This window comes from Artemia sp. Qi Xiang Cuo, chromosome 16 (genome assembly GCF_049724085.1).
Source record: "Artemia sp. Qi Xiang Cuo chromosome 16, ASM4972408v1, whole genome shotgun sequence".
Classification (NCBI taxonomy): Eukaryota; Metazoa; Arthropoda; class Branchiopoda; order Anostraca; family Artemiidae; genus Artemia; species Artemia sp. Qi Xiang Cuo.
Window position 1 is genome coordinate 42,415,358 of NC_142809.1, and position 18,981 is coordinate 42,434,338.

General features: G+C 33.7%; 1 protein-coding gene across 1 annotated transcript in view; it reads left to right on the plus strand.

Moving 5' to 3' along the window:
* Positions 1–18,981, plus strand: part of AGO1 (protein argonaute-1) — an 83,858-nt gene that overhangs the window by 17,074 nt on the left and 47,803 nt on the right. Inside the window, exons 2-5 of the mRNA XM_089102715.1 lie at positions 5,463–5,573; positions 10,374–10,524; positions 14,814–15,075; positions 18,366–18,540. Coding sequence (XP_088958841.1) covers positions 5,463–5,573; positions 10,374–10,524; positions 14,814–15,075; positions 18,366–18,540 — 699 coding nt within the window. The remainder of the gene's footprint in view (positions 1–5,462; positions 5,574–10,373; positions 10,525–14,813; positions 15,076–18,365; positions 18,541–18,981) is intronic.

The window sequence follows — 18,981 nt, forward strand, 5'->3', positions numbered from 1 at the left end:
TTACCTTTAATAAAAGTAATCTGCCAGAAAGTTATTTTCATGTTTAATTTATTTTTCTATCCTAATGCTTGTTTAAGAAATTTTATAACTTGAGTTGAAATCCTTACCCAAAGCCATAGGTTTCCATAAGAATCTAAGCATTCCTAGTAATTTTTTTGGGGGGGGGGGGGGGAGGGGAGGGGTAGTTTGGTTTTTTATGCTAGTGACAAGTAATGAGGTTATGCTTCCAGTGACATTTACTTGTCAAAGTTAAGTGGATAAAGTATATAGGTTACAGGGAAACTGTTGCCTTGATTTGCTTATTTACTTCAGCAGTTCATCATGACTACAAAAATAGAAACCATTATTTACTGCAGCTGTCCACTTTTTTTTTACACTTACCTGAAATTGATTGACTGTTTGATTGACTAGGAAGGAAAATAATGTGGCAAAAGAAAAATAAAACAAACTTGTTTTGAGGACATGATACATTTTTTAGGAATGAGAGGACAATTTGGAATAATCCTATAAAGGAATTCCTTCCTCTTAATGTTTGTGTAGTACCATTACAAATACGTTTTATTTATATAGAAGGAAGGGTGATTTGTGCATAGTGGAAAAAATAAAGCCAAGAAATGTTCCCATGCTGAATTTTGGCTGCAGGCCACTTAGTGAAAGTTTGATTGACATGACAACACTGGAAGTAATTTTAACAGGAAGGCCGTTGTCTTTTTCCTGTTGTTATACCATGTCTTCACATGTAGGCTTGAGAAATTTACGTTGAAGTTGGACTGTATTGGATACTAGATGATTTGAATTATTGCCAAAACACACTAACCAGGCTGGCTACACACTTCTTTTTCTCCTCAATCCAGACCTGTCCTATCCTTCTGTTGATTTTCTATGCAACTAAATAAATAATGACAGTGTTGAATGAAGTCCCTTATTTAGCTGCATACAGACCAATATCTAGATGTGGCTACAAATGTATTTTACCTATGTGTCAGAAAATTTGTTATGCACCGGAATTTCACTTTGTTTTGAGTGGATGTTCTTTTGATGAACCTTAAGGGAGAGTCCCCCTATCCCCTGTATGTCAGGTAATGAGTTACTAAAGTCATAAAAAATAATGTTAGCAATTGACAATTAACTGAATTAGAGGGTTAAGGGTCCCCTGTGTGCACTTTTATACTTGGAGAATATCTACACCTCCCACACCCCTTGGTGTACAAGTAATGTTAGTCACATTTGTTAGGTATCTTGTGTCAAACACCAGATTATTGTCATGTTAGACTGACATTTGTTAGATTGTTAATTGAATAGATGCATTTTGTATGGTTGTTTTGCTTTGTCTTGCTAATGAAAATTGATAATTTGTTTATATCCACATATGTTCATTTTAATCAACTTGTCTTTTTTTATAGTCTGATTTTTCATGCTCATTTTAACCAATAACCTATTCTGAAATTTTGCTGAATTGTTCATTCAGAATTGTCTTTAATTAAGTGAAATCCTGTGGAACAAAAGCTGTATTTTAAAGTGATGCCAATTTATGGCCTCTTAAAGCTTAAACTTTAAGTCGACCAATATGAACATTACTAAGTTGTGCCATAAAGAAAAATATGTAAATAAGCCTGTAAGTCAGTCAGGGGTAGAGCATTCTGTGATTATTGTTTTTAACCTTCCACCAGGATAAATCATTGCATTAATCTAGACTGTTAATTTGCAAGACAGGGAAAAGTACAAAATATGCATCATAGTTACTCTTAAATCCTGAATAAAGTAATTTGTAATCACTTAATCTAGTGATCTATTGTCTATTTAAAACCAAAAAAGTTGACAGCATAGTATCCTGAAATTTGAGAGAAAATACAGCTATTCTGTACTATAAACTTCTAATTTGTCAATGAAGCACTATGATAATTTATTGATAGATTTATTTTTTCAGTAAGTCAATAAGCTAAGATGTAATTTTTCTTATCAATTTTACTTAACAAGGGTATTTTACCTCTCATTTTGATTGATGTGCCTTTGCTGCTTTTTGTGCTGTTTTATCTCTGTGGATTATTATGTTTTGTTTCATCGTTAATTTTAATGTTAAAAATATTCCTATTTTACTATATTTTTACCTCTTTTTGGTTCCAGATTTATGTATAATCACAAGGCAGGCTAGAATTCTAGGGCTAGGTGAGATGTTGTAGCAACCTTTGGTTAGCTCTATAGATACAAGTTTAGCAGGAGTAACATTTTGACCCCGTCTCTTTGTCATTACATATTTAAATATTCTAATTGTGAACCCCTCAAAAATATTAGAATATATTTTTTATTCTCATTTCTCATTTCCTGTTCAAGGATTTTAGTTTTTGAATCCAGCATTCTGCATTGGTGATTTATTACTTTGCCTCAAAATATAAAACCTAACATTTGTTTTGTTATATATAAAATTGCTCCATCTACAAGCTAATGATATTTTACATTGTATCAAAAGATGATTTTTGTCAGTATATTATAATTGTTGTTGAAAACAATTTGGATCTATGTCCATCCCCAAGTGATTGCCACATAAACACTACTAATAATTATAAAACTACATTGCATTGCGTCATAATGTAGTTATTGCATAAACTCTTGCATGAAGGCAAATTTCTTTAACTAAAGTGTATGGAATGTATAGAGGGTAGACTAATCAACATAAGTATATAACCCCTTGTCACTGAAGATGAATATTTTTGCGAGTCTTGCTTCCACATCTTATGACTGATGAGAAATCCCCAGACAATGAAACATGGAAGCCTGCTAGTAAATGGGCTGTTAAGTTAAACAGTAAAAAATTGGTAGTAGGTGCTCTCCTACTAGATTTCAGGTGAATGCAGACTTGCCTTGGTACAAAATTACTTGCCTGGCAGGTTCCAAATGAACTGGTGGTTGGAGAAGGGGAATATGCTTCTGAAATTCATTTTTCTCATGTCTCAGTGGCCCAGGGTGATGCATCATAAATTTTTAAACCAATCACTGAAAAATGCCTACCTACGTTTTTGCTGAAAAGTGTAAGTGGAGATCGTCTTGGAGGGTTCAAGGGCTCAATGTGTGTCCCCAGTGAGACATAACAGAAATTCTTGTAGCCTATGATTCTGCTTCAAACAGGGTTGAACATGCCTACTTGTTCACAAAAAACCTGCAAGTCAAAGGGAGAACGGTTTTCAAGGCCTACTAAGGTAATACTAAAATTAGTGAACTTTATGTATTTGGAATCTGCATAAAAAGACAATTCTTTTGATATATCAATTAATATCAAAATTCCGTTTTTAGAGTTTCAGTTACTAATGAGCTGCATCGCTCCTTACTTACAGTTTGTTACCACGAACTGTTTGATAGGCCCACTTTGGTAATCTAGTCATACAGATTTAATTTGTTTTCGTGATTCTACTTCAAACAAGGTGCAACATGCCCATCTTTTTGCTAAATATGCTTCATAGTTTATTTATTTATTCCCATCATGGTCATGGTAGCTTTGTAACAGTAAAAGAGGGTATCTAAAGAAAAATTTCTAGCACAAACTACTAGAATATCTGACAGTACAGCTTTGTTCTACAGAACTAGAACAAGGTTAATTTTGATTGATTAATATTTTGAATTAGTTTTAAAAAGTTAAAATTTATTCTGGCTGAACCTGATATTTTCTAAAAGAAGGCAAGTTCCTTGTTTCAGATAATTGTTCTTAAACTACAAAACATGGAACACAGACTTATGAAAAAAAAATAGACAAATGTACACTCTGTTTTCTTTTCGTAAAAGTGGTTATTAGATTAAAATACGCCAAGCCCTATCCTTCGTTTTATAGAATCGCTTTATGGCATAATTTCGCAACACTGTTAATAAATTCTTGTAACTAATAGCCAAAGAAGCTGCATTAAGTGGAACAAATAAAATGGAAATTGCAATAAAATTGCAATAAAATAAAACGAAATACAAGCTTCCAAGAAACATGCTGCGGATGGTTTGAATAAGCATCATGGTGCGAAAAAAGGGATGTTTTAAAAGCTCCAACCCCGCCTGAAGAAACTACTTAATCCATAAATTATTTCACCCGCTAGCTGCAAATACAACTGAACCAATAAGTTTTTTATGTTTGGGTGAGCACAGCTTATAAGGTTGTGGATGTGCGGTGGCATAGTTTGCAAATCTGAAGAATGAGTGGAAACTAATATCAGCATTGTTATTAATGATCTTAAATGAACCAACGACGCTTGCGCCCGTAGTGAAAAGATGCTGGGTTATTTTAGATGGGGTTGTTTTGTTTTTTTCCTGAGAGAGGAATTTCTGTTTTATCTCTTACCAGTTTCTCCTACTACTTTGCACTTATTTTCTTTCCTACTATCTTTTCTTTTTCTCTTCCAAATTCTGTATGATGCCAGTTTAATAGCTCAGCTGCTCAACTTAATTTTTTTTTTAAATCTTGAATTTCTATTAATACATGAACTAGGTGGCTACGAAAATTACCCATATAGAAGTCCTCTGATATAGGTGAATGCATTTCTGTTCTTATAACACTTTTCAAAGAGGAAGAAGAGGGATCAAAATTGAAAAATTGCACCTTCCAGTCTATGTGTTCAATTTATCCAATGGGTCCTTTGGACTAATCTTAATGAGGTATTCTCATGCCCCACCCTTTTGCCCCTGAGTGCAATATGGCTTTTGAAAATTGAGCCCAAAAACTCAAGTATCTCTGAATCTGGTTCAAAGGACCATTTTAAGAAATAAGGAAAATATAGGCTTAAGAACACAGTTTTAGGGGGTCCCAAATCTCCCACCCTTGTGAAGAGAATTTCGGCACCCTTTTAAAGTTTTGGGTCTGTGCATGAACATAGAGCTGATTTTTTATATTATGCTGTGGATTTGAAGTTATCTTTTATCTGCTCAAAAACCTTCAGATCACGGGAGGCTAGAATAGTTTGTTCTCTACGCCATAATTTATGGGTTTATTAAAAAAATGTGAAGTTTCTCTTGTCAAACATTGCTTAAGCAAAAAGAGTGAGACATACTCAAATTCGTTGCACTGCTTCCACTAATGTTTACTGTCTACATCAGACAATTACCTATAAAAGACTGGAGGGAAATGAAAAATAATGGTAAATTAGACTTCCTGCCAATCTTGCACAGTGGTTCAGACTGTAATGCCAAACAATTGAATATATGGTCATTTCCCCCTTTTAAATCTAGTTGTATTCTTAAGTTTTCTGGCTGATTTCGTTTTGAGGTAGTTCCAAATAACTTCCAAAAGAACACCAATAAATTGTGCGTTATGGTGCTGCCATCTAGGATAAATGAATTTTAACTCTAACATTGCTGCTGTAGGAATATTATGGTTTGAGTGAGCAGACACTATGAATTTACTCTGAAGAGTTTACTAAAGCAAAAAAAATTAAAATGGTAGATTACGTTTATATAACTAGTTTTCTAAAGAATTTTTTTTTTGGTTTTAGCTGGTCCCTTGGGCCCTAGCACATCATCCACAGCAATCCCTACAGTACCAAATATCATGGCTCCTACACAACAAGTACCTGCTCAAGCATCTTCTCCTCAAGAGGCACCAAGTAAGTTCAAAAATCTGTTACACAGTCTGTCATCATCATCAGTAGAGTTACTGTGTCATCGAAATATTTAGAGTCTTCGTCTTATATTTTTGTTTCACTGTCTAATAGAAGGACCTATCCCTATTTGGAATTCTTATTGATTTCGTTTCCTGATAAACATAGAATGGTCTGTCATACTGATAGACGTCGGAAAGTATAACTTTACTTTTATTTGGTTTAGTTTTAAGTTCTGCATAAAAAATAATTTGTTGGGTTTGTTAAGCTTATTTTTCAAGAAAATAATTAAAAGTAAAGAGTTGAAAGCACATATAATGTCAGGCAAAACCAAAAAAAATAAAGCCTAAAAATTGATTTTCTCTTCTTCAACAAATACGAAAATTAAGCATCCAAGATGCCTTGTATGAGTAAATAAAAAAAGGAGAAAAAGAATACAACGCAGTACATACAACTTGGAAGCTAAACAGATACTGGGAAGGTAGTAGGTACTTTTACTTGGGAGACAAATTAAATTTATAATAAAAATCAAGAGAAACATTCTTACATGACAGTTGTTTATTCACTGTTTCATCAGCTTCGAAAACATTTATTAAACACAAAACTATAGAAAATTCGTTTATTCTATTACGAAAAGCAGGAGAATGAAGTCGTGTATAGGACACCCGTCTAAAATTATATATTATTTTTTTAGTCAATTATGAAAACTGCAGGTCAAGGTAAGTTCACGAATGGACTTACGATGCCAAGTTTCTATTATGTGGAGTATTTACTATTAGTATATACTAGTCTACTTGCTTAAGGCTCAAAATGATGCTCATTGAGGTTGAAAATCATCAATTTACTACTGTTTGGTTCAGTTTGAAGCCTTGCATAAAAAAAAAAAACATAAAAAAGATGGAGGTTGTGTTAGCACTATTAGCTATTAAATTGCTAATCATTGTTTCTTTGTTGAGGGTTATGTGCCTCTCTGTATAGAATGGAAAATTATTTGTGTGTATGTTTTCCATGAAGTAAAGCTATTATGTAGTACTTGAGTAGAGGGGGTTTATATTTTCAACAGAAGCACTATAAGGCTATTGTCACTGTCACACCTAAAAGCATTTTCATGCCAACATTTTTGTGATATTTGCCAAAAACTGTTTGCTAAGCTATTCTCAAAGGGATCATCAGGAGGAGAAAATATGTTCAATCACACTTTGATCCTCCTGACCCTCCTTCCAAACAACAAAGCAACTGCTATTAACAACTTACCACAGCACCAAGCTGCCTGAGGCCAATACAGCTACACACGCTCCTCCTCCATCCCAATATATTCAAAGCCTCCCTCCTTACACCCTCCCAATCAGTTCCCATTTTCCTTGAATCTTTCTTCATGACATCCTCCCACCCCAACCGCGGACGGCCTGCTTTCTGTTTAGCCCTAGACGGTTGGCCGAAAAGGGCAATCTTTGGCAATCTGTCATACTTCATCCGCTGAATGTGCCCCTAGCCATCTCAGCCTTTCTCTCATTATAGCCCTAGAAAGCGGGCACTTTTGGTAATAGCTACATAGCAAATAGTTTGTGGTACTTATCTCAGATGCGTGAAAATGTTAGATAAACCTACCTTTAGTCGTGACATCGACGTTATTTAAGAAAGTTGATGATGCTAATCTGTGTCTATTGGGCTTTTGAGAATACGCAATTTCTAACTTTACTTTATTTTTATCTTTCCTTTTACCTTTAGTTGATTAAGCTTTTTTGCATGCCCTAATATCTTAATTATGTTTGTGGTCTACAATAGTTTGTTTTGTTTTAGCTTTACGTAAAAAAAAAAAATATTTGAGACCCTGATAAGTAGTTAATAGCCTATCAATATGGTTATAACAAAGAAAAAGTACATTGGCTGGAATGTTTATGCAGAATGTGTTCCATTTTCTTATTTTAAGTTTTGTAAAAAGTAAGAGAAAGCAGTTGTTTTCTGATTTTTTCCAAAAGACACCAGAAAATAGGAAGAGGCTTTCTGTTTTTATCTTATCTATTTCCTTGGGTTTCTTCAGAAACAAAACAGAAACATAATATTTGTTTTTGCCCTGATTTTTTTTTGTATTTGTTTTGTTTCTGAATTTATTATTCAGAAAGAACATTGTTTCTGAATTTATTTGTGAAGAAAAAAAAAACAGAGCTAACAAAAGAGGGGGGGGGGGGGGGGAGCTGACTCAAATTCGCCATATCTAGTGATTGATTATGACTCCTTTTCTCGTCTAAGTAAATTCATGATAAAATCTTCATTAATTTCTAGCATTCTTTGGACTTTTGTTTTCAGTGGGTTGTGGGATTACTCTATGTACTTGTTTCGTTCAAGCGTTCGGAAATAGAAAATGTGTTTCATTTGCCCTTTCGGAAAAAAGTAAAAGTAGGGAGTGGATCTGATAGGTTTTTCTAAAAAAAAGTCGTTCTTCTCATTATTTTTGGCATTTGGTTTAGTGACTTTTTGTTGGCGGAGAGGTAATCCTGGTTGATCTTATTCAGTGAAACTCTTCTTCATTACATTAATTAATTTTACATTAATTAAAACACTTCTTCATTAATAACTGATTTCAATAAATTATATTGGTCAAGCTTTATAATAATATCTTTATTATAGGGTCTTTCTAATAAATGTTTAATGCAATTGGTTCTTCTAATGTAGCATAAACAATGCCAAAACAATGAGTTACAATTAGATGCTTTCCTAAATGTCAATCTTGAATAGAGTTTGTTGGTTTTTTTTTTTAGATAAGACAAAGATGGAATCTCCAATTTGCCTTGATATCGCTAACTACAATCTATACTGCGTTAAATAGTTATTTTTTGGAAAAAAAGAAAATAATTTTTTGCAATACATTATAGGCTTCTTTACTCCTGAACAGTTTTATTTTGCCATGAGCAAAAAAAGTTTTTTTTTAATCTCGGTAAAATGGGAAAAACTGAAAAAATCCACTGAAAAAAAATCCAACTGAACGTAAAGGCTTCACATATATAATTTTTGTATCACTGCTTACTGACATGGGAGAAAAAACTCAGTTTTGTGTCGTTTGTAGGATGGAATTGTTGCCAAGCACAAGTTTTATCTTTTATTCCTTGTGTTCAGAAAAATAAATCGCAAATACACCCCAGTCCTACTTGGCATTAGGCCTAAAATGTGTCTCCATAGAAGTAAAGGAGTGGGACTTTTTTTGTAGTTAACTATTCATTCTTATTATACAGGACTTACACGAATTTTAGAGTTATACTTAGTGTGTTTCCCTACTCTAGTACGCAGCATTACCCAAGGGGGAGGGATGGGGTTTAAAAGTTTCGATTTTGAGCTTTTCCTGTAGTGATTCATGGTGAATCTTTTATATACAGTCCAACTACGACATTGCGTATGTGCTCTTTTTTGCCCATGGCCCCTTTCTTGCCCATTGCCCATGGACTCTAAATCTCTTTCAGGGGCTTTTGATGTAGTAAGTCAGTCCTCAATCGCCTGGGAGGATTTGGGTGCCAAAATATTATGGGCAATCAACAGAAATATAACATTATCTTTCATGCATGTTAAGATTTCAAAATGAATCATATACATATTTTTAAACAGAAAGTGACTAAACTGTTTTGGTTGCATTTCTTAGTTATATTGGAGGAATCTTTATAATTTATACAAAATATTATCATATTCTAAGTCTACTAAAGAATATGCAAAAAAACATGGGCAAGGTTCCATATTATCCCCCCTCCCTATTTCTGCTCGAAAACTGAAAATGGATGTAAATTTTGTGATGTTCAAAGGAAAGATGGCTCTTTTCGTGTAAAAGTTCTAAAAAGTTCCTTTAATAATAGCAATTTATTCTGAACCCACTATAAACAGCAAGACAAAAGTGGAGTAATTATTCGCAAAAGAAAAAAAAGAGACCAAAATAAAACAAAATATAATCAACTAGAAGAAAGACATGGTATAAGACCATGAAATGGCTGAAACTTCGAAATAATGGACTCGAAAAACTCTTCAAGTAACAGGGCCAGTTTTTCCGTCATACCTGGAGCATTAAAATTCTGAACAATTATTTTTTGCTTATACAATTAGTGGCAAATAAAGTGAAAATCTGAAATACCGAAAATACGCTGAGTTGAGAGCTCAGGTATCTTTCTTGAGGAAAATTCGAAACAAACTAGGTAAAGATAAGACGAAGTGGTTGCAGTAGGTTGCAGTGCAGTAGTGGTTGCAGTGTAGTAGTGGTGCAGTAGGTCGAGTACAGTTTCACTAGTGCTTTATGGTTATATATACTCCTGTTAGCAACTATTTTTAAACACCCGTCTTTACCCCCTAAGAATATCTTCTGAGGCCCGTGTAATGATACTAGTGTTTTTGTTGATACAAAATTGTAAGTTAGCAATTTCTCATGCTAGTACATGTGTTAGTAGGCAAAATGAGCAATTAGCGGTGCCTTAAATGGTAAGGCCAAAATATTTTATCAATATCTGTTCCTTAGAATATTTGATGTGAAGCTACACATCAAAGATTGGTATTTGTTTCTGTATAGTTTACCAAATTGTTTTCATTGTTTTCTCAGAAGATGTCTGTTGAGTCCTTAATACTACGGGGACAGGTTAAGGTGTTTGGAGGTGTTTGAACAACAAAAATATATCTACACTGAATTATGGCTCTTTAAACATTTATAGTTTTATGAGTCACCATCCCATGGAATAAAAATTGCTTGTGGTCTTACTTCCTAGTAAGACAGTTGTAGTAATATCAACACATTATATTTTGTCTAAATGTTTATCTAATTTTTGTATTTTGTTCCAGTTTTTGTCTGTCCAAGGAGGCCAAATCTTGGGAGAGAAGGTCGACCAATCTTGTTACGTGCTAATCATTTTCAAATTACTATGCCCAGAGGTTATATTCATCATTATGATGTGTCCATTCAACCTGATAAATGCCCACGAAAAGTTAACAGGTAGGTACATAATAAAACTGTTAATATAAACTGTTGACCAAACAAAGCATCCTAGGGTTCACTGTACCCCCTATATAATATAGAATGTTTTTGTTCTACATGAAAAAAAGGTGTTCTGTCTTAAAACGTTTGTTGAAATATGCTCCAGCCATATATTACAAATGTTTGAAAGATGAATGTTATCCCTTAGATTTTGATTTCTTTATCAGACATTTCAGTTGTTTTTTAATTTTGACTGCAACTGTTTTTGATGAATATTTTCAAAGAAATGTACTCCATTTTTATTTAGAACCAAGATAGGTAACTTAAGATAGGAGTTACTATTTGGAATTTGGTAACAGAACTTATTGATGGGGGCATTGGTGCCTCTTTTATTTCATGCTTTTAACTGTCCCAAAAATTTATTCATGCATATTAATGAAAAAGGGATATGTTTTCAAGGTAGGTGGCCGTCGCAAGATAAAATAATCACGTATGATTTGAACCGATGTATCTGGCTAGGCATCTTTTTACTCCTTGCCAGCTATTTATTCCTTTTCTTCCTGAAAAGTTTACATTTTTTTGCATAAGTTCTGATCAAATTTTCAAGTTTAAGATACAAAGTTCTAGTGTAATTACATGCTTAATATACTTTAATGCTTTAGCAAATATTTTTCATTTTGTTTTGCAGTGTATGAATTTCAGGCTAAATGTGTTTTATATTAGAAAGTATATTGATATAAAGTTAAAGTATTTAGGAGGTTTCTTCTAATGCAAATCTCTTTGCTGAATTCCAAATAACATACTAAGGGTTTATCTGTCGACTGTCCTTTCTGTGCTGTTGTTTTTGTTTTGCGGGGAGGGGGGCTCAAGTTTTGGTCCTCAAGATAAGTAATTTTAGAATAGCTGCATAAAAACTATGGAGGCAAAATAAACTGATTAAATTTCGAATTCAGCATAAAAACTGGAGTGGAAAACTTGCAGGCGTCGAAATTCATTTAAAAAAAAAAGTTGTCGAGATAGCTCAAGTTCGGCGAGAAAGTGCTGTTAAGCAAAAATATGAGTGGAAAAATTCTAATTGTATTTTCATATCCAACATAAAAATTGTATTAGAATTGCATATTTAAATTTTTGAGTTAGCTGAATAAATTTCGAATTCAGCATAAAAAAAAAAACTAGTGTAAAACTTGCAGGCGTTCAAATTCATTCAAAGAAGGATGTCGAGATAGCTCAAGTTTGGCCAGAAAGAGTTGTTAAGCAAAAAATGAGCAATTGAAACATTCTAATTGCATTCTCTAATCCAACATAAAAAGTTGTATTAGAATCACATATTTTATTTTTTGAATCATAAATGTTTAATTGCTTTTCTAAGTGTAAGTGGGGCATTCCTTTTAAAGATCTTGGACTAGTGCTTGTCCAGTGTTCAAGTAAGTTACGTAGCCTACTTGCGCTTGAGCTAATTCATAAGTATAAATCAAAGCACTTAAGTTGTACTCAATACTTAGTAAAATAACTGAGTGCTTAAGCATTTAAAGTGCAATAAATTTCGAACTAATTTCAGCTACATTTGTTTTAATAATATTATCTTCTTTTTTGAAACAATAACTTCGAATGAAAAGCTGGAATTCCAAAGCCAAATCTGGGGTAAAAAATGAAAGGAAAAGGGGTTTTGACGAAATTGCGGTTGAAGTTTGGTCTCGTAATAGTAATGTTTTTTGTTTTTTTTATTGTACTGTTTTATTAATTTGCTGTTATAATTAAAATATGATAATGCCAAGTGACAGTACTCATAAATAGTAAGTGGACAGATTTAAAAGAGCAAAAACAGCTATCATGACTTAATTGTTTTTACTAGAAGACACTAGCTTAGGAGAAAAAAAACACAGGGATCATGTAGCTACGATAGGTAGCAAGGATTTCGTCTGTTAATTGTTATTCCGACAGAGTTATTAGCACAATGCCATGAGGCTCAATTGAATGCCAGAACGCGGGAACACTAGACGAATCGCATGACGTTTAAAAATACTAAGGTTTAAGATGAATGAGCATGCGTGTATGGAATCAATTGCCAATATGCCCAGAGAAGACCACAGAGTAATTAGGATTCTAATTAAAGTTCAATTCCACTAAGCTTACCTCTGACGAGAAAAGGATACTGGGTACAAACCCGTTATTTAAATTTTATCTCTAGGGGCAATGGGTGTCATGAAATTATCTTTTAGAGAGAGACACAAAAGCTCAAGGAAGCCTTTTTTTTTATAAAGTCTCTTTGATTTTCTATGTCTCCTCTTCACCAGTTTGGAACTCTTGTTTTGGTGCGCTCCTATCCCTACCCCAAATGAAATCCCTAATTCGACATTATTTATTGGAATGAAAATATTCCAAAACACCCGTAAACAGTTGACAAAAATTAAGTAGCGTGTGACACTGTAGCCTTAGTATGAATGCTGCTAGGCGGTGTTTAGATATAGTTTAACCTTTATTAGGGCTCTACTCGAAGTTTCAAAGAATGTCTTCTTATGATGAACACTGAAGCAAGACTGAGGAGATGTTTCTAGCCTGTGGACAAATATTGCAGGTTAAAAATAAATGTTCTGCAGAGACATCAGCCCCATGGTGTTCAGTGCAAGAAGAACCTTGAAAAGACAAAAGAAAAACTGTGTAAAACTTTGAGTATATAACCAGCATTAAATAACGCGAACTAAAATGCTAAAAATTAACAGCCATGTTTGTATTTTAATTTTCAAAATATCGCCTGTTTTAAAATAAACAAATGAAAACGCTCTCTCCATACCGGATTTTTGGCTATATAATTGTAGCTACGCATTCTATTTTGTCGGTATGAGAATTAAATATACTAACTAACAGAAAAGTTGGAGAAGATTTTGCCACATTGTGGTTATTCCTTGTTAAAATACAGTCGCGTCTTAAGATTTTTGGGACCTGTGCAATTGCTCAATATGTTATTTTTCTGCTCGCTTGTGGTTTTAATGTGTCAGCCAAAGATAGTATATCTGCTATTATTCCATAGCTGAGATTCAGCTCTATCCATCCACTGAATAATATTTTTGAAATTCGATGCACATGGTTTTTTAGATCGAGCTCTTTGAGTATTTGTAACGATCTTTAGGTCTAAATTCATGTATTTTTATCTTAAATCCCAAGGCTGTGATAAACAGCATGCGATTCGATATTGCTGCATCGCATCCCCGTACTCCTTGCACCATTACCCTACTTCTGAAGGCGACCATATTAAAGTGGCTCATGCCCCAAACAGACCAGGGACGGCCAAACGGCTATATAGCCCTCTATGTTCATCATTTAATCAACAAAGGTAATAACAAGCCTCTAATTTATTATTAGAATAATAAAATAATTAAATAGATAATAATAAGCTAAATATAACCTGATGAAGGTAATGAGATAAGTTTAAACGAATTGGAACGATACAGCTTACCGCCCTGATCTTATCCTAGTCACCAAACAACTCACTCGATTGAAATACAATTCCGCACTGAATGAAATACAATTCTGCACTCGCAGCTGACAATTCTTCTCCTGTGGGATTTCTTAGCCTGATGGGAGACTCATACTTCCTAACATATTGGTTGAAAATTCTTGAAAAAAGAACAATTTTTCCATTTTTTAAGTAAGTTTCGATGCTTTTCTGAGAAAAAGTTGAAGTAATATCATAATTGTGGCTTAGTGAATGGATAGATTTGAGATGAAAGAATCCAATGTTCCAAGTTTCTTGTTCTTTTTGTTTCTTGTTTGGTGCAAGTTACAGTTGCAGGCTTTTCCCAAAATCCCTCTTTTCAGAGGGAACATATACCTTAATTGGTTTAGTGAGAGTCAGCGGGATTTCAGACCTTAGAAACCTTATCCATAAATTGAAGAGAGCTGATTTCACCTTGTCGTAATTCACGTAAAAGAGGAATAGTAGGGAACCTTAGTGGTAAATATCAGATAATTAGAAGACAACGTCTTCTTTTTTCAACAAGTGCTATTCCAAATCCGTAACAAGGTGTTAAAATAAAAATTGAGTAATGCTCTACTTTACTGTTATTAATATTATTTGCCTATTTATTATTTGCCTATATTATTGCCTATTATTTGCCTAACCTAACCTAACCTAACCTAAATTAGTGACGACACTAATTTAGGCGGGTCCTAATGACCATTGCTTATTGTGGAAACGGTCATGGAACTAGTGTTATTTTAGTCTTCTTATAAGGTGCAATAAAAGTCAATCTACCTTTGTTCAAAATGCTCTCATATCGTTTTGTGTTGCTTATATATTTTTTATTTAGGGAAATTATTGAAACCATGGTCCATGCATACAGCAAAATATTTAGTACATTGAAACCAGTATTTGACGGGCGCAGCAATTTATATACCCGTGATCCACTGCCCATTGGGAATGACAGAGTAGAGCTGGAAGTAACCCTTCCTGGAGAAGGGAAAGATCGAGTATTTCATGTTGCTATCAAATGGCTTTCTAAAGTATCTCTTTATGCTTTGGAAGAAGCACTTGAAGGAAGAAGTAGAACAATCCCGATTGATGCTATTCAGGTAATTTGAATGTAATTTGAATGTAATATGCTGACGTCTGCACAACATACCTTGCTTTGTAAACTGTTAAAATACTTCAAACAGCACAAAATCCCACTATCAGCCAAGAGCCTAGCCAACTGTACCTGCACATAGAGCATAGAAATCGACATCTATCATCTTATATTTGAACTCTTAGAGTCAAAAGATCTGCTGAAAGATATCTGAATATATCTAATAAATATGAGGCAATCAAGCCAGTAGCTCTGTAGCCCACAGAGTGAAGCAAAAGGAAAAGGGCTAAATAGTTTTAATGAAAAGCCCGCCTGCTGTTAAATAGAAGAAGAAGAAGGTAATGTGTGTCACACATTGTGCTAAAAGAGTCAGTAAAGTGCGTGTTGCAGGACTTGTGACTGTTCAGACAAGAATTTCAGTGTATTAACTTTGATGAAAGTTTCAATGCCAAATAAGTTAAAGTTATCATGCAAGCAGTATTAAAAGTTAAGCAAATAATTTTATATTATCTAGCACAACCGTGCAAATTCAGTTGAGGTATCTTTGGCTAAAAAGTATCTATTGAGCTTCAAAATGCCGTTTATTTTCTCGCTATAAAATTTCGCCAGGACCCTTTTCTACCATTTATCATTTTTATTGATCGTTAGTTATGGGAAGATGCCAAAAGCTTAATCACACAGTGACATCGTTTTAAGAACCGGGAATAAAAAAAAAATCTGAATCCCGATTTAATTATCGTAATTCTTTATTCCGATTTACTGTCCTATCAATGCTTGTTGACTTTATGTACAAAGTATTCAAAACAGTTTTTTTGAATAGATTAATATTGTAATGTTGTAAGTTTGTAGATTGTAATGTGTTGTAAGTGTGTTGTAAGAATGTTGTAAGTGTTGTAAGTTTGTAGATTAATATTGTAAGTTAATAGATTAACTTTGTAATGGATTTTTAATCATTTTCTTTTTTTAATGGATTAAAATTGGTGCATGTCACCATGATAAAACCTACGTTTGGTGACTTCACAAACGTTTTATGTGAATTAACATAATCCACGTGACTGAATATTTTAGGCTTATTTTACATAAAAAGATCTTCTTGACATAGAAAGTTGTTCTTTAATACGTCCTTGTAAGACATGTTATACACGCTTTCATTTTATTGTCTTAAAAAAGTTTTAGTTTTTCCGGTAAGCAGGAATAGAACGTTCTACTTGTGAATGTCTTTCGGGATAAACTTGGTGACTTCAATGTAGGTTTTGTCGGTTGCACCAAACACGTTATGATACACAACATTGATTTGACAAGAGTTGAAAAGCTCGAAAACTTTTTTTTCACTCTGTTAAGATCCATTTACTTTGCCATTTTTAGGCTTTTAGAATGAGGAGGTTTATTTTATTTTTTTTATTAGGCCCCATTTGCCAGAAGTTTCTAAGAAAAATGGATATTTCAGATTTTGAAGAAATGACAAAATAAATATGAAATATTTGTATAAATTGTTGTAATTATTAATGTAAGCTATACAGTTAGAAAGCTCTTATTTAAAACCTTTATGTCTATTGTTCTTGCTTGCTTTCTTGCTTGCTTTACTTTTTATTTCAAAAATAGTTTGTTTAAATGTGTTAGTTTATTTTTCTTTCCAGCGTCAAACGTTTTCATTGTTTCTGGAAAATATTATTATTCAAAAGTATTTTTTTACTTTTTTTGTCGAGAACATTCAAAATACGGATTGGAATATTCTGCATGTATTTTGTGTTTGTTATTGGCTTAAATAGGAAAGTTCTTTCTGGATTTTGGTTATTCTCATTTATCATGCTACTTAGTGCTTAGTACAATGCTACTTAGTAGTTTTCATGGCCTAGTGAAATTTGATGGCAGATTTTGTCTGGGTAACATTTTTACGTATAAAAATACTTTTTGCTCAAAGAAAAGCTGTCAAAACACGAGTTGTGCTACAGTGTTTTCAGCTTTTGAAATTCTGTCGAATTCTGCTAATGGCAGCTTTGAAACTTTTTCCATACCTGTATCCTGTATACACCACTAATTTTAATAAGAGTAATACTATACTTATCAACTGATCTGTAGCATGTACTTGTTTTGTTTCATGGGGAAAGGGTAGTTTTTGACCATGCAAAATTTGACTCAGATATTTTCAAATTTTGACACATTGGCTTAGAAAAAAGAACCAAATCAATGTCGAAAATCTTTTGTCATTTTCGAACATTAAATTATATCATCATAACAGAGTTTTCCTAAAACGTACAAAACTAAGAGCAATTAAAGTTCTTTGTCAATTTTTTTTATTAAAGCTAATTAAAATAAATATTAAACAAAGATATGTGAATAATAGAAACTATTAAACGTATTGACTGTCACAAAAGTAAAACCCAGCGTGTGTTTTTTTTATACGCTAAAAGGGACCAAAATACAAACCAACATAAAGCTAAGTTCAATCTTATTCTTCTTCATACTTTTTCTTTTAAAACCTGGCACTTGAAGACTACATCATTTTTTTTTGCTTCAAGCAAATTTTTGGTAAATACTCCACTTTCTTCTTCTTCGCCACGAAGGATTTTCGGTGGAAAGCTTGTTATTCTATTCTTACTAACCACAATTCAACTGAAGCAAGTGTTAGTGGTCCTAGCCGAGTGGTTAGCACGCTAGACTTGAAATTCTTTGTCCATGAGGACAGGCGATTGGGTCCTGGTGTCGCTGTTTATTTGGTTTGGAACGGGCTCAGTTGCGCGACTGTAAGCTCAGCTAGAGTCGATCCAGCTTTAAGTGGTTCAATTCCCATAAGATAAAAAAGGATAAAAAGGATAAAGGTCCTACAGAGCAATTGCTAGCGCACAGGGCGTCGAATCGACGTTTCAGTTGCTAGATCTTTTTTATAGGGACAAGTAGCAAGCTAGTTGCCCAACCTTGTTGTGGCGGGGATTGAACCCTGGGCCCCGTATTGACAAGCAGAGCAACATCAATTGTGCTACAATAACGTAAACGGAGATTCCGTCCTTCTTGATACAAAATAACACAGCAAAAGTATACATTTTTGTTACTTTTTTAGGAGTCGGACACAAATTTCGAAGAGGAGGAGGGGGTTCATAACGGGCAACTCTTCTCCCTGGATACTGCCCTGCAGGTCCACCAAGATTTTGAGTTAAAATTAGCCTTAATCTAAGTAATGTATCTCGCCCTCTTCATAAAGTATTTTTAAAGTTAAGTTTGACATATTAAGCTAATATATTAGCTAATCACCCGATTAGTCTCTACTATAGCTGTAGTCTGTTAATGTTTGTTTTCTAGGCTCTTGACGTTGTGATGCGTCACCTTCCATCTATGACGTACACTCCTGTCGGAAGAAGTTTCTTTTCATCACCGGATGGTTATTATCATCCTCTCGGTGGTGGTCGCGAAGTATGGTTTGGTTTTCACCAATCAGTTAGACCTTCTCAGTGGAAAATGATGCTTAATATTGATGGTATGGTCATTTGTTTGATTTACGCACTTAAGATTGTTAATTTATCTTTTATAACGTCGTTCTTTAAAGTGCCAAGGACAGTGAAAATTATATCTGGCTGTGAAATAAGTGAAAACTTGTGCAAAAATTTCCAATTTGAAAAATTGGGAGTTTCATTATTTTTGAAAAAAAACCTCTGTGCAGTTATGCTGTTTTGGTTTAGCGGGTGCCAAATTAAAAAAAAGAACCACGGAGAAAAATTAGTTAAATGCATTTGGTATCAAACTGCTTAATAAGGTGTAACTTTCCTTTGGAGGTATACTTGCCTTGGGAATCAAAAGAATGTTAACGTTAAACTATTATGAACAACAAAAACGTCGCAAATTTAACTTGTGACTTTTGCTAATTTTTTTTTACGGTTCAAAGTTGTAACACTGACGAAAATGCGGTGCTGACTTAAAG